We start from the raw sequence: 25,548 nt of genomic DNA, 5'->3' as shown, positions 1-25,548 counted from the left end.
TACTGGGAGACATCCGTCTTTTGGTTCGTTCTCCAAATTGGGGTCGGCGGTGCCGGAGGAGGAGAATTTTTCCGGTGATTTGGAGACAGTTTGGACTAATGTACGTTGCAACCTTCAAGAGGCTAACAAGAAGTCCAAGAAGTATTTTGACAGGAAACGTAAAGAGGTTTTGTTTACTGTGGGTGACATGGTTTGGTTCTCCTCGAAGAACCTGCAGTTGAGGATTCCCTCTAAAAAACTGGGTCCTAAGTTTGTAGGTCCATTTAAAGTGCTTCAGGTTGTTAACCCGTCTGCTGTTTGGTTGGATGTCCCTACTTCCTGGAAGATTAATCCTGTGTTTCATGTTTCCTTGTTGAAAAAGGCTGATGTATCTGATAGGGACGCCACTGTCACAGTTCCTCCTGTGGTGGAAGACGGCGAATTTGAAATTTCTTGTATCTTGAATTCTAGATGGCATAGAGGGAGATTATAGTATCTTGTCTCCTGGAAGGGTTTCTGTCCCGAAGACAACTCCTGGGTAAGGACGGATGATGTTTCTGCTCCTAGGCTTGTTAAAGCTTTCCACAGGAGGTTTCCGGATAGGCCTGGGCCTGGAGGATCCGGAGGATCCTCATAAAAGAGGGGGTACTGTTAGAACCCTCCTGTTTGTTTTTTCTATCTTGTGTTTTGCAGTCACGTGACCATCTGCCTTTATATTCCAGCTCCGCCCTCCTGGCTGTGCTGGACTTCAGTGTTCTACTGTCTCTCTAGCCTGGTGCTTCTGTGCCTTTCTCTGTCAAGTTCGCTTGGTCCAATGGGACCTCTAGTACTTTTTGTCAGTTTGTCTTTTTGTGTTCTGCAACAACTTATGTTTAGGAGGTGTCCCTTTTTGTCCCAGTCCTTAGTTCTTTTAGGGACCCCTCCCCTTAATTCTATAGGTCTTCGTTCAGACTAGCCGAGGACTAAGGCGGGTCTGTTCACTAGGAACAGGCAGCCCGCTACATCGTAGGGATTCAGCTTAGTCTTACTGTAGGGACAGCTTTCCCCTATCTTTCCTTAGTACATGTTGCAGATCATAACAGCGATCCCCGTCCTAGTTATATAGCTCTCTGACTCTTCCCTTATACTGAATGGACAATTTATTAGACACGTTCACACCCTCATCTGAAACTCATTATACACATGGCTGCGGAGTGCAGCATAAATCGGAGTGATCTGTTTTCAGAATGGGGAGATTGCTCAATCTAAATGACTTTCAACACTGTCATTGGTGCTAGATTAGCCAGGACCAGTATTTAAAAATTGCCAACCTCATTGGGTTTTTCATGTAACGGTGACAAGAGTATACTGAGAATGGTGTCATCAATGAAAAATATCCAGTGATATTGCATCCCTGAGTTTTAAATAACGTATCAAGGAAAATGTGAACAAGGCTGCGTGCCCACGAAGCATTTTCCAAGCGTTTATGCTGCGGAATTTACGCAGCGTAAACGCTTGGGAAACGCTTAGTAATCTGTCCCCCATGGTCCCAAATGACAAGCCGCAATGTCAATGCCCATGCTGCGCTCAAAAATCCGCAGCATGTCCATTAATTTTGCGGACACGCAGTGTAATTGCCGCCATTGACTTGCTTTGGACCGGGTGACATCCGCATCACTGCATCTGCACAAGCGGATATCACACGGTTTAATGTGCGGATGGTACCCAGGTAAAAAATAAAGATTATACTTGCCTTCCGATGTCCTCCCGGTGTTTTCTCCCCTCCGTCTTGTCAGCTGTATGGGTCGCGGTGTTGTGAAGGACCTGCCATGATGTCATTGAGTCATGTGACCTGTCCTTCACACCACCGCGAGCAGTGCAAGAGACCGGACGCAGTGGATCAAACACCGGGAGGACATCGGAAGGTAAGTATAATCTTTATTTATTTATTTTTTTTAACTAACTTGGTCACACTACTATAAATCTATGCCGGTTGCATGGATTTATATAGTGTGACCAAGTTGTCAAGCACTTTCCAAGTGATGCTAAAATCGCTTGGAAAAGCGCTTGATAACCCGCATGCAGAAATGCATGCAAAAACGCTTGATAAACGCTTCTACCTGGCGGGAAAAACGCATGTAAAATCCGCATGCGTTTTTCCTGCCAGGGAGAAGCGGAAAAAATATTCAGCATTTCTGCATCGTGGGCACATAGCCCAATAGTTGTGAGAACATGTGGTGCAGTTATACAGACTGCAGCTGAATACTGCGCTAGTGTTCAACTAATGTGTGTGAATGCAGCCATCATTCCTTAGAACAGATGGGCGATATCAGCAGTGACCAGTTCCGGTGTCATTGCTGTCCTACAGAAAGGAGAAAGAGCAAAAATGATATCACTGAGCAAAGGCAAACATTGTCTACACGGATTAGTCCAGATTGTTGATGGAGGGTCAGAATTTGGTACAAGCAGCAGGAATCCATGTACCTTTTCTGTCAGTGGTGAGCAGGTCAGACTGGTGGAGGTAGAGTAATGGTGTGGAGAATATTTTTTTGCACATTCTGAGTCCTCTGATACCTGTTGATGAATGCTAGGACATTAGGATTTACCTAGTGACCGATCAAGTTTGTTTTATTGCTTTCCACGGGTTTCACAGCACCAAAACAGCAAAATCATAAACCATAATCCCTAGCCTTGTCCAGGTGCTAACTAAACAGAACAGACCCCGGCTACTCATACACAGCTGAGCTAGTCCCAACTCGGTCAAACAAAACTGCTATTGTACCTAGCACCCACTGATACTTGCAGTTCTCCTCACACTGCGTGTGCATTTAATCATGATCACATATATCTCTGTGCAAGCTCACTCAAACAAATTACAGTCCTTTCTCCCGGAGTAGACTTAATACACAGAAGAGGCACAATCCCACCAGTTGCGGCATCCCCTTCAGCCTGAGATGCAGCAGTTCTCTGCTGCTCTCACAAATAGAATTAGCGCAGTCTCCATTTTGTAGAGCGACCCCGACATGTCTTTCTGCTACAGCTCACATTTTGGCTGGACACTCACCAACAGCACATTCGATTCTGTTTCATCCAGCAGACTGACATTCCCTTAGGAGACTGACACTCTTTGAAACTACTTCCTGGTGCTTAGCAAAGCCCTACTGGTGTATCTAATCAAGACTGTGCAGAGCTGGGATTTAACCCTTCACTTCCCTGGTATGCTACTATTTACAGTACCTTGAAAATGTATTCATACCCTGTGAACTTTTCCACATTTTTTTCACATTACACCCATAAACTTAAATGTATTTTTATTGGAACTTATGTGGTATACCAATATTAATTAGCAAGTATTTGTGAAGTATAAAGAAAACGATACATGGTATTCTAATTATTTTAAAACTATAAATCTGAAAATTGTGACGTGCATTTGTATTCAGGCCCCCTGAGTCAATACTTTAAAGGACCACCTTTAGCTGCAATTATTAGAAAACCATGTTTCATTTCCTTTACACTTAAAAAATACTTGTAACTTTGTTTTGCGATATCACATAAAATGTATGTATGTAGACAAAATAGCAAATACATGACTTATGAATGTAATGTTCTGTTTCGAACAGAGACACATAACTTATACAGTTTCCAGCAATTACATCCAGTAGTTTTCAAGTTGCTCCCCACTCCCCCATTATGTAGCAATGTCCCCCATCTTGGGCTCCTTCCTGGTATATATGTACCTCTTCTGGGCCCCCTCCTGGTAGTATGTTTGTTCCTAATCCTGGGCCCGATCCTGGTATGTATATGTTATATATATATATATATATATATATATATATATATATATATATATATATATATATATATATATATATATATATATATATATATATATATATATATATATATATATATATATATATATGCCCTATACTGGTGGTATATGTCCCTTATCCTCCTTATCCTGGGCCCCATCCTTCTACATACCAGGATGGGGACTATACTTTATATATGTATGTTCTCCATCCTGGTATATACACTCCTCAAAAAAATAAAGGGAGCACTCAAATAACACATCCTAGATCTGAATGAATGAAATATTCTCATTGAATACTTTGTTCTGTACAAAGTTGAATATCCTGACAACAAAATCACACAAAAATCATCAATGGAAATCAAATTTCTCAATACGCCTTCCACGACAGCATTGGAGGATGTTGTCCACATTGGGGGACAGGAACATAGAGAGATAAAGCCCCTCCCTACCGTCAATCCCCAGTGTTTTCCTGTCCCCCTTGGGGCATGAGAGATCCTGCAGTGCTGTCGGGCCGGCAGGGCAGCGCTGTTTTTCCTACCTGTGTGCCGGGCAGTGGTCGGTCGGGGTGCTCCCTCCTCCCTCCTTGCTGCTCCCCCTTGGGGGAGCACCCTGGCTTCCTGCACCCCACTGAGGGTAAAGCAAGCCAGGGGATCATTCATGCTGGAGGCCGCTCTCGCCCTTTGGCATCTCCCCTTTCCTGGAGCGCTTTTGCCGCGCCCACGGGCATCCCTGCGCTCCGGATGTGACGTCGCCGCACGCACACTGGAAGTGGCGTCGCTGCGCCCCTGCCTCTCCGGCCGGAGCGTTCCACGCTGTATGTGGATCCCAGGCTCCTGAACCGGCGGGCGGTTGGGCGCGCGCGCGCGCGCGCCGGGTGACGTCACTGTGGCCATCACTCTGGTCGGGCCGTTCCACGAGGGACGCTGAATGAAGGACCAAAGGCCCATACCAAACCTGGATGGCCCTTGAAAGTGACCGGAAAGGGGAGGGGACAGAGGTCCCTTGCTGGGAGGCACGGTTTTATTTAAAACCCGCCTGAAGACACCAAAGGTAAGGCTATTCCCACCATATTCCCACTATGGAAGGTGATAGGTCCTGTACCCCTGCATCTGCAGAGCCCAGCATGCCCTCGGCTACAGTGAGTAGTACCTGGGTGGTCACTATGGGGTTATCTCGGCCTCCTTTGAGATGACACTAGATCTCCCCTCCTTCTATTTCACACGGGTCCCCTTCTCTCCCCTTTCTTAGGAGGACAAGGCCCCCGCTTCTAAGAAGGATAAAGACCAGCCCCGTAGATGTGGCATCTGTACAAAAAAGCTGTCCTCATCCTATAAGAAGAAGTTGTCAGCCCTGTACGGATAAAATAATTAGAGAAGAAAACCCCTCACTGATCGATGAGCTTAGATCACTCATTAACAGGAGGTCCAGGTGGTTAGACAGGAGGTCCAGGCCTCCTTTGCTGCCCTGCTTGTCTATTCCTCCTCCAGGCCCTCTCCCCCTAAGAAGAGGAAGATCCAAGAGTTAGACTCTGATGTGGTCTCTATGGACGCTAGTAGCTCAGCCTCTGATGATTTTGAGGAATTGGCGTCCGTGGGGCCTGCCAAAGCAATCCAAACCGGTAGATATTATTTTTCCTCGGACAACTTAGAGGAACTACTGGACGCTGTTAGAGGCACTATGGGGCTGGAAGAAGTGGAGGTTCCCCTGTTCTGTTCAGGATGAGATGTTTAGGGGTCTTAAAACCAGTCCATGAGGTAATTAGGGATCTCATCCGACAGGAATGGGAGTCCCCGGAAAATCGCCTCTCCACCCCTTCGGAATTAAAACATAGGTTTCCGTTAGAGGGTGATGGTTTTGAATGGGAAGTCCCCAAAGTAGACATCCAGGTGGCTAGGGTAGTGAGAAAAACCTCACTTCCCTTTGAGGACTCGTCCCAATTAAAGGATCCTTTGGAGCGCAAAATGGAAAGCGTCCTTAAAAAATCATGGGAAACCTCCTCTGCCTCGCTCAAAGTTAATATTTCCTCGACTTGTGTGGCCAGATCCCTCTTCAAATGGCTGACCCAACTGGAGGAACACCTGTCTCAGGGCACGTCCAGGGCAGACCTACTTGACCCCATCCCTCTCCTTCAAAAAGCCACAGATTTCTTAGCGGACGCCTTGGCTGAGTCAGTCCGTATCGCGGCTAGGGCAGCTGTCCTGTCCAATACTGCTCGCCGCGCACTATGGCTCAAAACATGGAATGGGGACGTCACCTCTAAAGTCAAACTCTGTTCTATTCCATTCCAAGGAAAATATGTATTTGGCCCAGCCCTGGATGAAATCCTGGAAAAGGCCTCGGACAGGAAGAAAACACTTCCTGAACAGAAACAGGCTAAGAAACGTTCCTTTCGGCCTTCCCAAAGTCACCCCTCACAGTATAGAGGAAAGGGAAAATCTTGGCGCTGGAGCTATCCTAAAGGCGGCAAGGGTCGCAACATCCTTGTACCCCAGCAAAAACACCAGCAACAAGACAGACAATGACTTGGTCCGTGTAGGGGGGCGGCTTTCGAATTTCTTTCCCCAGTGGCAGGCAATATCTTCCTGCCAGTGGATCCTCAATACCATCGAGGAGGGTCTTCTATTGGAATTCGAGAGTCGCCCCCCTCAGATCCTGAGGGTCACGTCCCTTCCCTCTCTGGTCAGGAGGGGACGGGTCACTACTCAAAATTATTCCTAATACGGAAGCCATCAGGGACCCCACGCATCATAATCAACCTGAAGTCACTAAACCATCACATCAAATATCGACGTTTCAAGATGGAGTCTATAAAATCAACTATCCCCCTAATAGGGAAAGACTTCGTCATGGCAACTATAGATTTAAGGGATGCGTACTACCATGTGACGATTCATCAGTCCCACAGAAAGTTCCTGCGGTTTGCAGTCCTCAGGGACAATATAACAGTCCACTACCAATACAACGTACTGCCCTTCGGCATCTCTTCAGCACCCCGGGTGTTTACGAAGATCATGGCAGAAGTCATCGCACTCATCCAGAAACAGGGCGCGTGTATAATTCCATACTTGGACGACATGTTGATTGTCGCTCCCTCAGTCGCAGCTCTCAATCTTCACGTCTCTATAACCTTAAAAACCCTACGGTCTCTAGGTTGGATTCCAAACCTAAAAAAATCGGAACTCCTCCCTTCATCAAGGAGGAAATTCCTAGGTGTATCTCTGGACTCCAACAAACAGATGTCCTTTCTACCATTGGAGCTTCAGACAGCTCTCAGATCCAAAATCTCAAATTTCAGACGCCAAGAGAATCCAACGTTGAGAGCGACAATGTCTGTATTGGGGTCTATGACAGCCTGTATCCAGTCGGTGTTGTGGGCCCAGGCCCACTCAAGGCCTCTCCAGGATCATATCCTAAGATCCTGGAACAGACAAAGGGACTCACTAAACAAACGGTGCAGTACCCCCGGTCGGATAAAAACTTCTCTTTTTTGGTGGCTAAGCTCCCGAAATCTTCAGAGGGGGGTTTCTTGGACCCCGGACCCTCTGATTACAGTAACTACCGACGCCAGTCTACGAGGCTGGGGAGCTATGGTGGCCCAGATTCCCTTTCAAGGCAGATGGAGTCCCGAGATCAGTGCCAGATCTTCCAATTTCACGGAGCTAATGGCGGTAGAAAAAACGTTCAGAGCGGCAGTCGACTTTATCCAGGGTTCTCACATCAAGATTCTCTCGGACAACGTGACTACAGTTGCCTTCCTTCGTCATCAAGGAGGTACGAAGGTACACAGCCTAAAACAGATTGCAGGCCGAATATTTTTTTGGGCAGAACGTCATCTCCTATCACTTTCAGCAATCCACCTGAAAGGCTCAAACAATGTCCAAGCAGACTTTCTAAGCAGGGAAGATATCCAGCCAGGAGAATGGAGCCTGAACCCTCAGATCTTCCAGTCGCTGGTAGCCAAATGGGGTCTCCCCGAGATAGATCTCTTGGTCAGTCAGTCAAACACAAAACTTCCCCTCTTCTTTTCCTTGGACAGACGAGACAAGGCCATGAATTTGGATGCATTAGCCCATCCCTGGCATTTCAGGCTGGTCTATGCGTTCCCTCCGATACCGCTGATAGCAAGAACCATCCAGAAAGTCAGGATAGAGAGAGTGGCAACAATTCTGGTGGCCCCCCTGTGGCCCAAAATGCCTTGGTTCGGGGCTATCACAGAACTTTGCCTAGAGGGTCCAGTAATACTACCACAGGTCAACAATCTTCTCTCTCAAGGGCCCCTGTTCCATCCCAATCCTCAGTGGCTAAACCTGGCAGCCTGGTTACTGAAGCTCTTAAGATCCAAAAGTCTCTCGGATGAAGTTATAAAAACTCTTCAGCAGAGTAGGAAACCAGTAACCAACGCGATATATGGCAAAATATGGAAAAAATTCCTATCATGGTACGCTCCGGATATTCCTGACACCTCACACCCCAACATTGCTCGGATCCTTGATTTTCTACAGAGTGGATTGGAATTGGGTCTCAAACCTAGCACTCTTAAGGTGCAGATTTCAGCCCTAAGTTCCATATTCGACCAAGATTTAGCCTCTCATAGGTGGATCAAGAGATTCATAACTTCAGCGCTCAGGCTTCACCCAAAAATTCAGTCTCAGGTCCCATCCTGGGATCTAAATGTGGTACTCAAGGGTTTAACCCTCTCTCCCTTTGAGCCTCTATCCTCTAGCTCAATACAGACTCTCTCTCATAAGACTGCCTTCTTAGTAGCCATTACTTCAGCACGGAGAGTAGGAGAGCGTCAGGCCCTTTCTATCAGAGAACCTTACATGAACGTGACCGAAGATAGGATTACGCTTCGCCTGAACCCTTCCTTTCTCCCAAAGGTAGCTACGGACTTCCATCGTTCCCAGGAAATCATCCTTCCCTCCTTCTGTCAGAATCCTTCCAATCCAAAGGAAGCAGAGTTCCACCTCCTAGATGTCCGCAGAGTTGTTCTTTATTATCTTCAACAAACTGAGTCTTGGAGATTGGATGGAAACCTATTTATACAACACTCAGGGCAGAACAGATGAAGGAAGGCGGCTAAGTCCACTATCGCAAACTGGATCAAAAAGGCAATTGGGGAAGCTTATAGCAATTAACAAATGAATCCACCGATTGCCTTAAAAGCTCATTCTACCTGATCCACATCAACTTCATGGGTCGAAAGAGCGGGCGCTTCTACTGAGCAGATTTGCAGGGCAGCTACATGGTCTTCCCTTTATACGTTTTCTAAACATTATAGATTAGACTTATCATCCTCTAGGGACTTAGCCTTTGGTAGGAAAGTCCTACAAGCTATTGTCCCTCCCTAATAAAATATCGTTGGTATTTCTCCAATGCTGTCGTGGAAGGCGTATTGAGAAAATAGAATTAGTCCTTACCGGTAATTCGGTTTCTAGAAGCCTTCCACGACAGCACGAATTTCCCTCCCTATGGATTCCATATAACTGTCAGGTAACCATTTATCCAGGTGATCTTGGTAAACACTGGGGATTGACGGTGGGGAGGGGCTTTTTGTCTCTCTATGTTCCTGTCCCCCAATAGGGCGTGGACAACATCCTCCAATGCTGTCGTGGAAGGCTTCTCAAAACCGAATTACCAGTAAGGACTAATTCTATTTTTTTAACCAATGGATTCCTGGATTTGGAGTCACCCCCAAAATTAAAGTAGAAAAACATACTACAGGCTGATCCAACTTTGATCTAATGTCCTTAAAACAAGTCAAAATGAGGCTCAGTATTGTGTGTGGCCTCCACGTGCCTGTATGACCTCCCTACAATGCATGAGCATGCTTCTGATGAGGTTGCGGATGGTCTCCTGTGGGATCTCCTCCCAGACCTGGACTAAAGCATCTGCCAACTCCTGGACAGTCTGTGGTGCAATGTGACGTTGGTGGATGGAGCGAGACATGATGTCCCAGATGTGCTCAATCGGATTCAGGTCTGGGGAACGGGCGGGCCAGTCCATAGCTTCAATGCCTTCATCTTGCAGGAACTGCGGACACACTCCAGCCACATGAGGTCTGGCATTGTCCTGCATTAGGAGGAACCCAGGGCCAAACGCACCAGCATATGGTCTCACAAGGGGCCTGAGGATCTCATCCCGGTACCTAATGGCAGTCAGGCTACCTCTGGCGAGGACATGGAGGGCTGTGCGGTCCTCCAAATAAATGCCACCCCACACCATTACTGACCCACTGCCAAACCGGTCATGCTGAAGGATGTTGCAGGCAGCAGATTGCTCTCCACGGCATCTCCAGACTCTATCACGTCTGTCACATGTGCTCAGTGTGAACCTGCTTTCATTTGTGAAGAGCACAGGGCGCAGTGTGGACTTTGCCAATCCTGGTGTTCTGTGGCAAATGCCAAGCGTCCTGCACGGTGTTGGGCTGTGAGCACAACCACCATCTGTGGACGTTGGGCCCTCATACGACCCTCCTGAAGTTGGTTTCTAACCGTTTGTGCAGACCCATGCACATTTGTGGCCTGCTGGAGGTCATTTTGCAGGCCTCTGGCAGTTCTCCTCCTGTTCCTCCTTGCACAAAGGCAGAGGTAGCCCTGTGCTGCTGCTGGGTTGTTGCCCTCCTACGGCCCCCTCTACGTCTCCTGGTGTACTGGCCTCTCTCCTGGTAGCGTCTCCAGGCTCTGGACACTACGCTGACAGACACCGCAAACCTTCTTGCCACAGCTCGCATTGATGTGCCATCCTGGATGAGCTGCACTACCTGAGCAACTTCTGTGGGTTGTAGAGTCCGTCTCATGCTACCACGAGTGTGAAAGCACAACCAACATTCAAAAGTGACCAAAATATCAGCCAGAAAGCATTGGTACTGAGATGTGGTCTGTGGTCCCCACCTGCAGAACCTCTCCTTTATTGAGGGTGTCTTGATAATTGCCGATAATTTCCATCTATTGTCTATTCCACTTGCACAACAGCATGTGAAATTGATTGTCAATCAGTGTTGCTTCCTAAGTGGACAGTTTGATTTCACAGAAGTTTGATTTACTCGGAGTTATATTCAGTTGTTTAAGTGTTCCCTTTATTTTTTTGAGCAGAGTATATTCCCCATCCTGTTATGTACAATGACTTTTGTGTTTTCATTGGCTGTAAGCCATAATTATCAACATTAACAGAAATAAACTCTTGAAATAGATCACTCTGTGTGTAATGACTCTATATAACATATGAGTTTCACTTTTTGTATTGAAGAACTGAAATAAATTAACTTTTTGATGAAGCACTTGTATGTTCTCCATCCTGGTATATATATCACCCATCCTGGTATATATGTTTTCCATCCCAGTGTATATATAGCCCTCATTCTGCCGCTGTCCTTTAATGCATGAAAAAAAAAATTATTATACACTCACCTTCCCTCCGCTCCCCCGCCATGTGGCGTCCTGTTCTGTAACCGACATCTCACCTCAGCGTGCAAGCGACAGGAACGCATGACATCACTACCCTGCGCCCCCAGCCACATGCAAGTCGACGTCAGCTGCTGGCCTCTGATTGGCCAACAGCATGCATTGTGGTGCTGCGCCGCAATGCACTTCAGGGACGCACATCCAGTTGAAGTTTGCGCTGGCGTCAATGGGCCCCTTTAACTGCAGTGGCCTAGTTGCGACCTCTGCGATAATTACGCCTCTAGCTAACACCTAAAAGTAATTTCTGCCACAACCTAACTCTACAGAGCCCCACATAAAAAAACGGGAACTACAACTACAGTTTTTTTGTATATACAGTGAACCACCTACTAATCTCTCCTAAGACTCCTCCCAGCTGCAGGGCTGACCCTCTAACTCCCCTGCCCAGCTGCGGGGCTGACCCTCTGTAACTCTCCCCTGCCCAGCTGCAGGGCTGACCCTCTGTAACTCTCCCCTGCCCAGCTGCAGGGCTGACCCACTGTAACTCTCTCCTGTCCAGCTGCAGGGCTGACCATCTGTAACTCTCCACTGCCCAGCTGCAGGGCTGACCCTCTGCAACTCTCCCCTGCCCAGCTGCAGGGCTGATCCTCTGCAACTCTCCCCTGTCCAGCTGCAGGGCTGACCCTCTGTAACTCTCCCCTGCCCAGCTGCAGGGCTGACCCTCTGTAACTCTCCCCTGCCCAGCTGCATGGCTAACCCCTTGTAACTCTCCCCTGCCCAACTGCGGGTCTGACACTCTGTAACTCTCCCTTGCCCAGCTGCAGGGCTGACCCTCTGTAACTCTGCCCTGCCTAGCTGCAGGGCTGACCCTCTGTAACTCTCCCCCTGCCTAGCTGCAGGGCTGACCCTCTGTAACTCTCTCCTGCCCAGCTGCAGTGCTGACCCTCTAACTCTCCCCTGCCCAGCTGCAGGGCTGACCCTCTGTAACTCTCCCTTGCCCAGCTGCAGGGCTGACCCTCTGTAACTCTCCCCTGCCTAGCTGCAGGGCTGACCCTCTGTAACTCTCCCCTGCCCAGCTGCAGGGCTCACCCTCTGTAACTCTCCCCTGCCCAGCTGCAGGGCCGACCCTCTGTAACTCTCCCCTGCCCAGCTGCAGGGCTCACCCTCTGTAACTCTCTCCTGCCCAGCTGCAGGGCTGACCCTCTGTAACTCTCTCCTGCCCAGCTGCAGGGCTGACCCTCTGTAACTCTCCCCTGCCCAGCTGCAGGGCTGACCCTCTGTAACTCTCCCCTGCCCAGCTGCAGGGCTGACCCTCTGTAACTCTCCCCTGCCCAGCTGCAGGGCTGACCCTCTGTAATTCTCCCCTGCCCAGCTGCAGGGCTGACCCTCTGTAACTCTCCCCTGTTTAGCTGCTGGGCTGACCCTCTGTAACTCTCCCCTGCCCAGCTGCAGGGCCGACCCTCTGTAACTCTCCCCTGCCCAACTGCAAGAACCTATACTGTTGGCATGGGCCAGTATTCCTGGGGAACAATCTCAACACCTTGTACAATCTATGACGCGATTAATTGCTGAGGTTCTGAAGAGCAATGAATATCCTACGTGCTACTAGATGGGTGTCTCTAGTAATGTGGCCATTCAGTGTATGTTTTATATCTGGTGGAGATGACAGGATAAAGCTGATCATAGACATTAGATGTTGTCTGGATCTTCTCACAATGTGGCCATTCAGTGTATGTTTTATACTTGGTGGAGATGACAGGATAAAGCTGATCATAGACAATAGATGTTGTCTGGATCTTCTCACAATGTGGCCATTCAGTGTATGTTTTATATCTGGTGGAGATGACAGGATAAAGCTGATCATAGACATTAGATGTTGTCTGGATCTTCTCACAATGTGGCCATTCAGTGTATGTTTTATATCTGGTGGAGATGACAGGATAAAGCTGATCATAGACATTAGATGTTGTCTGGATATTCTCACAATGTGGCCATTCAGTGTATGTTTTATACTTGGTGGAGATGACAGGATAAAGCTGATCATAGACATTAGATGTTGTCTGGATCTTCTCACAATGTGGCCATTCAGTGTATGTTTTATACTTGGTGGAGATGACAGGATAAAGCTGATCATACACATTAGATGTTGTCTGGATCTTCTCACAATGTGGCCATTCAGTGTATGTTTTATATCTGGTGGAGATGACAGAATAAAGCTGATCATAGACATTAGATGTTGTCTGGCTCTTCTCACAATGTGGCCATTCAGTGTATGTTTTATACTTGGTGGAGATGACAGGATAAAGCTGATCATAGACATTAGATATTGTCTGGATCTTCTCACAATGTGGCCATTCAGTGTATGTTTTATACTTGGTGGAGATGACAGGATAAAGCTGATCATAGACATTAGATGTTGTCTGGATCTTCTCACAATGTGGCCATTCAGTGTATGTTTTATACTTGGTGGAGATGACAGGATAAAGCTGATCATAGACAATAGATGTTGTCTGGATCTTCTCACAATGTGGCCATTCAGTGTATGTTTTATATCTGGTGGAGATGACAGGATAAAGCTGATCATAGACATTAGATGTTGTCTGGATCTTCTCACAATGTGGCCATTCAGTGTATGTTTTATACTTGGTGGAGATGACAGGATAAAGCTGATCATAGACAATAGATGTTGTCTGGATCTTCTCACAATGTGGCCATTCAGTGTATGTTTTATATCTGGTGGAGATGACAGGATAAAGCTGATCATAGACATTAGATGTTGTCTGGATCTTCTCACAATGTGGCCATTCAGTGTATGTTTTATATCTGGTGGAGATGACAGGATAAAGCTGATCATAGACATTAGATGTTGTCTGGATATTCTCACAATGTGGCCATTCAGTGTATGTTTTATACTTGGTGGAGATGACAGGATAAAGCTGATCATAGACATTAGATGTTGTCTGGATCTTCTCACAATGTGGCCATTCAGTGTATGTTTTATACTTGGTAGAGATGACAGGATAAAGTATATCATAGACATTAGATGATCTTTTCTGTTTTTCTATATAATTTTTTACGGCTTTCTAATCTGTCTCTGACTTTTGCAATATTTCTTTCAGGGTGAAGATCTGAACCATGTTAATACTACAGAGACATATGTGAGGGGTGATGAGCGGTGTAAAGAGGAGATTCCTACAGATAACCGCACGGGTGAGTAGTGACCACTAAATGCAGGTTCTAATCAGTCACTGGGGTTTTTTCGGTTGTGTTCACATGAAACTTTTGATGTGCATGTAGGGGCTGATTCATTATTCGTTAGTTTTTAGCACAATGAAAAAAAAATAAAAAAATGTAAAAAATCATGCAGCTTGTTGCTTTCTTCCTACCTTTTGTGCCTGCTGCCGATCTCTACTGACACACAGCTGTCACAGACTTCTCTTACTGGTGATTCGGCTTCTCCTCTACTCTGCTCTGTTGATGGGGCGTGACTGCCGATGTCATTGTGTTTGATGGTTTAACTGTGAGAAGCCTGCTGTCAATCACCATGATATCGGAAGTTATGTCTTATAGACAGAGCAGCAGGAAGAAGAAGAGCTGCTCTGCTGACGTGGAGCAGCTGAATCACCGGCAGGAGCGGTCGGTGACCACTCTGACCCAGCGCTGAGTACAGCAGGCAGGTAACTGCCTCTGTTAGCAAATACCTGTCTGTTTAGTTTTAAGGCCTATAGTAAAATATAAAAAGTCTTGGACAATCTGCTCCAGATTGTCACCGTGCACATCAGTCTTTAATGAAGGAGGTCGGTGAGGTAAGTAATGCTGAATGCATTCTACGTGCACACACTATTTTTTCTCAGTGGTGATCGCCTCTGTGTGCCTCCCCAGAAATGGTATCCAAGTCAAGGACGGACTGGGACAACATTTCTGATACCTGTAAGTTATGCCACTAGCGTTGAATAACCTTTCATGAGTTTGATGGGCACCAGAAAGCCCCATCCATGCTCCACCCACTTTGGTGGACCTGTCTGAGACTGTCGTGAAAATGCCAAAAAGTTCTGAAAAAGTTTACAACTCTTCAGTGTTTCACTCCTTCTTTTTTTTTTTTTTTTTTCCCCCGTATTTTTTAACAAATGTTTCTCCACTGCATACATAGCTTGTTTCTGAGCTGCTGCAGAGGAGATGACTCTTTACTCACAGTCCTGTCCATCACAGGTCACTGTGCACAATGGAGGTCTCTAAACATATTTTGAAGCATGTTAGTGTCGGTGACCTCTGATATATAAGGCAGAATCATTACCAGCCACAGGCTTCACTGTTATGTACAGGAGAATTTTCTCAGCCTTAAAACCTCAATAGCATTCTTCATTACATGTTATAATATACTGGTCTATACAGATATCTCTATATGCCAGTACATTAGAAGATACATTAAAGATGGAAAACAATTACAAGAAACATGACATACTTTGTGTAATCGTAACAATTTTTATGGGGATCTATAATTGGTGTGACTAAAATGATTGAATTTTTTTATTCATGTCAGTTTGGATAACTATAAATTAAGAACATTATTGCACAACTTTGTTTTCTAAAATTGGACACATATCCAAACCCTGAATGACCCCAACATTCCTTTTGCATCGTCATCTGAGATCTTTAGAATGCCCGATCCATGTGCAAAATGCTCCACTTTATTCACAACTTCTTTAGCTCTCGTAACTAGTGATGAGCGCAAATGGTCGTTACTCAAGTTTGCCAAGGGTGCTCGGTTATGCACGGAGTATCACGGGTGCTCTAGTGACATGTTCACCTCCCCGCTCCCGCATTTTTTGCAGCTGTTAGCCACAAAACATGTGGGGATTGCCTGACATACACGGACTATCCCCTTTTTTTGTGGTTGTCTAGCAGACGTGAAACATGCGGGGATAGCTAGCACCCGCAATTCTCTGTGCATAACCAAGCACCCTAGGCAAACTGGAGTAACGAGCACTTGCGCTCATCACTACTCTTAACTTATCCATCCGTGGCCTCACTGAAACACCCTCCAATACAGCCTCACCCGCTGCGCTGTGTTACGGTGGCCTTCACTTCACCCACTCTCTTCACCCTGGCAATAGACATGGTGGAAGAGTGTGTCTTCTTTCTAACAACTGCACATTCAACCCAATCCCGCTCTACCCTTTGTCATTATGCCAGCAAGGCCATGTTTATATTGTTGAACCTGCAGTGCTTTATGTTCCTGTGTCTAACTCACTTGGCTGCTTCCAGAGGTAATCTACCACATCTCCCTGGTCCTCCCTTCTTTTGAAGTGCATTCTGGCCTTATATACTGTTCCTCGGACCTCCAAGTGACCGTCGTATACCGACACCCGGGCCTGGCCTTTATTGACCACTTCTTCACATTTCCACCATCATTGTGGCGGACTTAATAATAATAATAATCTTCATTTTGATATAGCGCCAACATATTCCGCAGCGCTTTACATACATTATCATTGCTGTCACAATTGAGGCTCACAATCTAGATTCCCTATCAGTATGTCTTTGGAGTGTGGCAGGAAACCCACGCAAACACGGGGAGAACATACAAACTCCTTGCAGATGTTGTCCTTGGGGGGATTTGAACCCAGGACCCCAGTGCTGCAAGGCTGCAGTGCTAACCACTGAGCCACAGTGCTGCTTAGACTTCCACTTTCTCACTAACAACCATCAGCCTGCAGCCTCCAAACTATAGCATGATTAAGAGCGTGGTAGCGCTCAAAACATGTAGGCCTAATACTATGTTTTTTCTTGGTTTTAGAGAATTCAAATGAATTGTTTTTAATATTTTTTCACTTGTTTTTCTCAAAAAAAATTTGTTTTGCGGTATCTGGACTTTTGCCTTTTTCTCTTCATGTCTACTTAACAGAAAACAGAGACAGGATTTGTCTGTGATCCGCACCCGTTGTGGATCATTGCATGCACCAGTGAACTGAGGCGAACTTTGGTTTTTCTTTTGCTAACCCACTCAGCTGGACATACATTAGACCTTCTCTTCACCCACCTCTGCTCCCTATCCAGCCTCACAACCTCACCTCTCCCCTATCTGGCCACCATCTACTCATTTTCTCAACCTTGTCCTCCTCACCTACTCCCAATGTTCAGAAACTAGCACACCCCTGCAGAAACCTTGCACACCTAGACATTCACATGCTCTCTGACTCTATTCTACCATTGTCATCCATATCTTCACTCTACAACAGTGCCACCGTTTTCTACAACACCACACTGGCATCCGCTATTGACTCTGTAGCCCCTCTCATGTACAGCAGAGTGCGACGGATCAACCCTGGCACAACAACCTCATTAAAAAGCTTTGGTAAGTGTCCAGGGTTGCAGAGCTGTGCTAGTATAAAACACCTTCGCACGAAGATTTTACCACATTCAAAATGGCAACTTACATATTTAAGTTGGCCCTCACCTCTGCTAAACAGGTCTATTTCCCAATGCTTGTATCCTTTTCATCCCACAACTCCAAATAGTTATTTAACACTTTCAACTGCCGCCTAAGACCCTCATCTCTACAGAAGACTTGGCCACACATTTCAAAATAAGGTTGACCAAACAAGGAAAGTCTTAACTGCCCATCCACCACAACCCCTACATATAACAGTCCACTGCCCCTTACCAATAACCTTCCTCCACTCTGTCTGAGTTTATGGCTTTATAAACAGGAATGATATACGCATGTGTCTCTGACGTATCCATTCAGTGCAATGAGGCAAATGTAGGCAGATGCAATAGCTCGGGGGAAGATCATTCAGCATTTTTACGTTGACTCCTGTCTCTACTTGAGGTCACTGTTTGAATTGTCATGAAAAGACATTGGGACGTCCCGCTGCTGTAAGCATGGAGTTTGATAAGGTTGGATGCAGATGGCCATGTCAAAAATAGTCATGTTTGTAAAGTGTGGACTTACTTTGCTCCATGTGCAACTTTAGATTTGCATTGTGGATGGGTACAGGAACTGCCTTCTTTTGCATGCTATATCTTGATCCAATAATGACGCAAATCAAATTCATGTAGAATTTTAGATAGCTCTTTTGTCCAGGCAAATTCAAACAATTTTGATTTGTGCGAATCACAATTTTTCACTTTGCAGATGATATCACGGGAACATTCTGTGGCAGATACAATCAAGTGTGGCCACGCGGGCTTTCCCCTGATGTATTGAAGCTATCACATTACATGGTGTAGCGTAACAAATCAGGAGAGACTGTTAGAGAAATTAGGATGATAGTTGGAGACAGACAAAAGATAGGTGCGGTGCCAGCAGCAGAGCCAGAAACCGTGAGATTGATCTTGAATATAGTGTCGATAGGCTGGCATCTTTACTTGCTTCATTTGAGTTCTTCATGCATTAGAAAGCAGCAAGCCAACACAATATTCGTGAAAGACCATAAAACCTGAACTTTGTGTCAGTCAAAGAAAATGTGCTTGTCACAAGTGAGTGACTGTACTGATTTTTTTCCATTTTTTTGTATATTCTTTTTTTGTGAAAGAGGGATGGGGGGTAACTATCTACCTCACTAAGTGGTGTGTGTGTGTGTCATATATAAATGTATTTTTTATTATTATTGACACCTGTTTTACTAGTCAAACTTTGCATATATTTATAAAATATAAATATATATAATGTATGTGTGTATCTAGCATTATTTGTCTTTTTCTCTTGAGAAGACAATTTTGTTAAAAAAAAAAAATAGAAAGTTAATTTTAAAAAATCCAGACATTTATCTGTGCATGTCTGTTTTTGTATACCTGTATACTGGCTAATTTTGATACCCCTAAATGTGGTAACAATACAGCAGCACTGGGCAGCTGCCTGCTTTTTGGACATGGACCTACCTACCCAGCATGTCTTCTCATGTCATTTTTGAGAAGGGGGCATAAGTTAGGTTGAAAAGATGACCCTTTGTCAAATACAGTGTTGTAAAAATGTATGGAAAAAGAAATGGTGGAAATTGCAATGAACAGGGTGGTGTAAAAGAGAATAAAAAATAGGCGGTGCCACAACTGATGTTGCTGGAGGATGTTAAAGAGAATCTGAAAGCTTTGGTCATGGTTGTACTGGTGGGCAGTTGTTTTCAAAGATGAAGGCATTGCAGGAGGGGTAAAATCAGTGGATATACAAGCAAAAAAAGACTAGGAACTACAGCTTATCATAAACACATGAAGCAACACCACCTACTCTTTAGGGAAAAGGACCATAGCCAGCTATATGAGAGAGACTCAATCTATTCTCCTACACATCCTCCTTGCACTTGTATTTTAATTGGACAGGCTGCATCCCCAAGTAGTAAGTGGTCGGTGTCATCATCCACAAATACTGTTTTTCATACTCCTTCTCCTCTATTTCTATCTCACTGTCAGGCATACAGGTGCTTCTCGTAAAATTAGAATATCATCAAAAAGTTAATTTGTTTCAGTTCTTCAATACAAAAAGTGAAACTCATATATTATATAGTCATTACAAACAGAGTGATCTATTTCAAGTCTTTATTTCTGTTAATGTTGATGATTATGGCTTACAGATTCATGACAAACACAGGGAAACATGAACCGAGAAGATGGCTGTTATAGAGTAGTGAACATTTGTAAGGCCATAACCAGGTGACCTAACACTAACCTCAGTCCCTCTTTGTGGTCTATTATCTTAGTCTGTCAATAATTGAATTGTATTAAAGTTTTTATGGAAATGCTATAAAGTATATAATAATATAATTAGTAATATTCCAATGCAATATTGCTGAAAAATATCATTTTTATTCTTGGCAGATGACTGTAGCAGGAGCTCAGAGGGACGTTTGATATTCTCAGATTTTTCATCATATCTTGGTATCACAGCAGATACTTATGAAGAACATGTCATTATACCAGATACACTTCAAGACCTTCTCAGAAAAAATCTGTCATCTGATCCTTTTCAACAGGTCCTTTTTTCTGCTTCATCAAGGACAAATATGCAAAACAAAAGTCACAGAAGGGCTGTGGAATATGAAAGAGCTGACATAGGGGAGAAACCATTTTCATGTTTAGAATGTGGGAAATGTTACATTACTAAATCAAGACTTGTAGCACATCAGAGAAGTCACACAGGGGAGAAGCCATTTTCCTGTTCATTATGTGGAAAATGTTTTACAGACAAATCATGTCTTATAACACATCAGATAATTCACACAGGAGAAAAGCCATTTTCATGTTCAGAATGTGGGAAATGTTTTAATCGGAAAACAAATCTTGTTGCACATCTGAAAAATCACACAGGGGAGAAGCCATTCTCCTGCTCAGAATGTGAAAAATGTTTTACAAGCAAATCATGTCTTGTTAAACATCAGATAATGCACACAGGAGAGAAGCCATTTTCATGTTCAGAATGTGGGAAATGTTTTAGTTGGAAAACCAATCTTGTTGCACATCAGAAGAATCACACAGGGGAGAAGCCATTCTCATGCTCAGAATGTGGAAAATGTTTTACAAGCAAATCATGTCTTGTCAAACATCAGAGAATACACAAAGGGGAGCCATTTTCATGTTCCAAATGTGGGAAATGTTTTACACACAAATCAAATTTTGTTGCGCATCAGAGAATTCACACAGGAGAGAAGCCATTTTCATGTTCAGAATGTGGAAAATGTTTTACACAAAGATCATATCTTGTTACTCATCAGAGAAGTCACACAGGAGAGAAGCCGTTTCCATGTTCAGAATGTGGAAAAAGTTATAGTGAGAAATCCATACTTGTTAAGCATCAGAGAAGTCACACTGGGGATCAGCCATTTTCTTGTTCAGAATGTGGAAAATGTTTTACACAGAAATCAAATTTAGTTACGCATCAGAGAAGTCACACAGGGGAGAAACCATTTTCTTGTTCAGAATGTGGGAAACGCTATAGTGAGAAATCCAAACTTCTAACACATCAAAGAATTCATACAGGAGAGAAGCCTTTTTTATGTTCAGAGTGTGGGGAATGCTATTGTACAAAATCTGATCTTGCTAAACATCAGAAAGTTCACACAGGGTATAAGCAATTTTATTGTTTAGAATGTGGAAAATATTTTAACCGGAAAGCAAATCTTGATATTCATCATCAGAGAATGCACACAGGGGAGAAGCCTTTTTCATGTTCAGAGTGTGGGAAATGCTGGTATACGAAATTTGATCTTTCTAAACATAAGAAAGTTCACCTAGGGGATAAGCCATATTCTTGCTCAGAATGTGGGAAATGTTTTACAGAGAAATCAAGTCTTGTTAAACATCAGAGAATTCACACAGGGGAGAAGCCATTTTCATGTTCAGAATGTGGGGAATGTTTTACATATAAATCAAGTCTTGTCATACATCAGGTAAGTCACACAGGCAACAGCCCATTTTCATGCTCCGAATGTGGGAAATGTTTTAATAGAAAATCAGCTTTAAATGTTCATCAGAGAATTCACATAGGGCAGATGCCATATTCATGTATAGAATGTGGGAAATGTTTTCCAGTGAAAACAAGTCTTGTTAGACATCAGCTAATACACACAGGAGAGAAACCATTTTCATGTTCAAAATGTGGGAAATGTTTTAATCAGAAAACAAATCTTGTAACACATCAAAAAACTCACACGGGAAAGTAGTCATTTCCTTTTTTTTTTCAAATTCAACGTTTTATTGATTTTGTAACAGCATAATATAACAAACAGAAAATAAAAGTCTGAAAGAGGAAGAACAGAAAAAAGTGGTATGTAGACTTCATTACGTAAAGCATCAAAACATTAATAAAGAGGGATAATCGTGGTATAAATATCATCAAACTGGTATAGTATATGGAAAAGTAAGACTCTTAAGGGATGGGAAGTAAGGAGAAGAAAAAGAAAAAATCATGGGTATTCATCACTTTATAGAGTAGATTGTGTTACAATCAGAGAGTAAGGATCGCGCTAATCGTCAAAGTATCCGACAATTTCTTGGTCTATGGGAGTGCAAGGAAGGGACAAACTTTAAGGCACCTTTGGATAGTTTGGTAAAGTGGAGAAGAGAGGAAAGTTTCCCAGTGAAACCATTTAGCATTGGTTGTAATAGTTTATTCTTGTATTTGGGCTATTAGCTTTTCCATAGCATGTGTTCTAGCCATCGCTACAAACCATTCTTCTAAAGAAGGGGTGTCTACTGAGATGGTTTAATAGTGATTCTCTGATTCTATGTTTGGGCATAGAAAACATGTATAACAGTGTAGCCTCTGGTGTCCTAGGTAGTGATATTTCTGTTATCTCCTTATTATCTCTGATGACCCAGTCCCAGAACACTCCCAGAGTCAGGCAAGACCACCATATATGTGACATCATCCTCCCATGCACCCTGCAATGCCAAAATAGACTAGATACCTCAGGGAAACATTTATGCAAAGCAGTGGTACCGCCTTGAAATAATTTTAGAGCTTGTTTCTTGTAATTTAGTAGCCATAACCAAATTCCCCTGCTCCTTCGTAAAGTTTTCTTAAGAGCCCAGTCTCCCAAGCCTTGCAAAATGGAGGAAGGTATTCCAGATCTGGGTCTGTCAACAATTTGTAGATAACCAAGATGACATATGAATGGGATAGGGGAATGACACACAACATTTCAAAAGAGGGTAATGGGCTGACTGATTCTGGACAGCTGTCCAGTGAAGAGTAAAAGTGTTGAAGCTGGGTGTATTCAAAATTATGACATCCTATGAGGACAGTCACCTAGGATAGTAGAAAAGGGTAAGAGTGTACCATTCATTGCTATTTGATGTATACGTAAGAACATCTTTTTGGAGTTGGTTAGGAAGGAATTTACTGAAGCGTCAGGTGGAAACCTAGAGTGATCAGTTATAGCCATCAATGGTCCCCTCTGATCAACCAAAACACTCCTTGCACTTGGTGTATATATAGTCTACAGTGTCTGCTTGATGCTGTATGATACAGAAATATTAATACTAGCCATAAGGGGCCAAGTCCATGGAATAGAGGATGCCAATACCGAGGAAATATCGTATGCAATGCGGACTCAAAGTTTTGATTTAATGCAATGCAACAAATTGAGGATCATTGCATGGGTTGATGCTAGATAATATGGATGGCAATCAGGTTAACCAACACCACCACCTCTTTTTTGGCAGGATATAATGTTATACTGGATTTTTGGACGGCTTGATGGCAAAAAAAAACAAAACATTGAATTTTAACCCGAAAAGACAAAGGTATATTCACTGGGATGGGTCTCAGAAGGTATAGCAGCCTTGGTAGGACTGTCATCTTAAGAACATTGACTCTGCCAAGCCAGGAGAATTCTCTCTGGTTCCGGGAATTAAGATCCAACTCCAACCTGGAGATGAACAATTAAAGTTGAGGGAGAATAGCTTCGAGATATACGGGAACATCAATGCACAGATAGTTGATATTGTTACTTGGGGGCAATTTAAAAGAGAAGGTTGCACTTTAGAGTGTTCCCTAATTGTTGGGTTTGAGAGACATTCAATGCTTCTGACTTCTCAATGTTAATCTTAAAGTGTGACCATTTCATGAAACGCATCAATTCAGACATCAGGAAGGGAACAGATATCTCTGGATTGGTAATACAGATAAGGATATTATTAGCAAATGATGAACATTTCTATTCTCTGCCTGCAATCTTGATTTCATGTATATCAGGGTTGGTGCGTATGGCTGCCAAAAGATTTTCCATGATTCGTATATAGAGTGGGGGGGATAAAGGACAGCTTTGTCAGGTGCCTTTATAGAAAAAGGGTCTGATATTGGACCATTACTTTTTAGTTTGGCCGTCGGTGAGTGATATAGAGCAAGTATTTTAGATAGAAATTTTGGCTCTAGACTAATATGGTGCAGAGTTTGTGTGCGGGAAGGACAGGAAATTCTGTCAAAAGTGTTTTTGGCATTTAAAGACAGAATCATAAGAAGAGTTTTATATAAGTGTGCATATTTAATAATGTCAAGCATTTTGAGGGTGTCGTCACGTGCCTCTCTGCCCGGGACAAAGCCAACTTTCGTCAGGGTGAAAAAAGCCTGAAAGATAGGGGTTCAATCTATTTGCAAGTAATTGACCACACATGTTCAAGTCAACATTTAAAAGGGAAATTGGACAGTAGCTTTTTCAAGAAAAGGGATCCTTTCCCAGTTTAGGAACAACTGTAATATGTGGAGCTGTGGAGTAACATGAGAATGGGGTGGAATCTTAGAGTTAAAGGCTTTTATTATTGGGGGTTAGTTATTTGGAAAAGGATTTATAAAATTTAGATGTGAGACCATCTTGCTCTGGACTTTTGTTTCCAGGTTGTTCTATTATTTTTAGCAGTTCTTGTGGCGTGAAAGGGTCTTCTAGATCTTTTATTGCCACAACTGATGGAAAGGAGAGGACATGGCAATGGGGGATTCTGAACCAGAGGGTGTGGTAGGTAAGATATATAATTTGGAATAGTTGTATTGAAAGGAACTAGTAATCTCTGGGGTAGTATTTACTAAAGAATGTTTTTAATTTTTTATACAAGGAATAATGGTTTTGAGCTGTTTTGGCCATGTGCTCTGGCTAACATCCTCCCAGGTGTGTTTCAGAATTCATAGTATTTGCTATAGCCCAGTTGGAGAGGCCAAGCAATATTTAAGGATGAGAAGCTGATTGAATTGCTGAAATGTAATCCTGCAAATTGCTTTCTTTAGCATTGGATATAGCATATTTTAGAAAATTTTCTTTGTTATTAAAAATATATATTTTTCCAAGGTAGTGGAAATTAACTTCTTGAAAGTTGTCTAGGGGAGAACATGAAGGGAGATCAAAGTTGGCTAAAATTGCAGTGATTTTCTCTAAGGACTTCATGTGAGGACCACATTTTTTTTCTATCTCTGTGGTTATTACAATGTTTTACACACAAAATATTTCAAACTGTGAAAGCAATAAACTTTGAGTTATTCTCCAATTGTACTTTTAGTGAATATATAACAGAAATATAACCAACAAGAAATGTAGCCAATGCATGGATTGTCAGTTCCTCTCTTTGCTGTGGGGTTGGGAGTAAAGAGAGGAGGGAGGAGAAGTAAAACATATTTTGGCATTTTACATTTGAGCCGTTACACTTAACAATTTCTAATCTGTGTCATCCAGAAAATATTCCTAAACCACATCAATCCTTCCGGAGTGGTCTGCGCTTGACCATATATTGTACTTATTGATTTTGACCATTTCTCTTATATGTTATCAGATGTATTATTTTATGTTTAGCTATTGATATAGCATCTTGCATCCTTTTCATTGTTGAATTTTTATTCCTTGTTATTATGTTGTACATTCATGTGTTGAAAATAGAGAAGTGAGAATTGAT

The 25,548-nt window shown here is 43.6% G+C and overlaps 1 protein-coding gene across 3 annotated transcripts in view; it reads left to right on the top strand.

The window, feature by feature from the left end:
* Positions 1–25,255, top strand: part of LOC141270713 (uncharacterized) — a 119,816-nt gene extending 94,561 nt beyond the window's left edge. For all 3 annotated transcript variants that reach the window (XM_073680798.1, XM_073680795.1, XM_073680796.1), the window contains 2 exons: positions 14,295–14,385; positions 19,990–25,255. In XM_073680798.1, coding sequence (XP_073536899.1) covers positions 14,295–14,385; positions 19,990–21,830 — 1,932 coding nt within the window. In that variant the 3' untranslated portion in view covers positions 21,831–25,255. The remainder of the gene's footprint in view (positions 1–14,294; positions 14,386–19,989) is intronic.
* Positions 25,256–25,548: the final 293 nt, after the last annotated feature.

The sequence above is a fragment of the Phyllobates terribilis genome, unplaced genomic scaffold (genome assembly GCF_046119375.1).
Source record: "Phyllobates terribilis strain yellow unplaced genomic scaffold, ASM4611937v1 Scaffold_5__5_contigs__length_657084704, whole genome shotgun sequence".
NCBI classification, from domain to species: Eukaryota; Metazoa; Chordata; class Amphibia; order Anura; family Dendrobatidae; genus Phyllobates; species Phyllobates terribilis.
The sequence above is the reverse complement of the archived record's forward strand: the minus strand, read 5'-3'. Positions and strand labels throughout refer to the sequence as shown.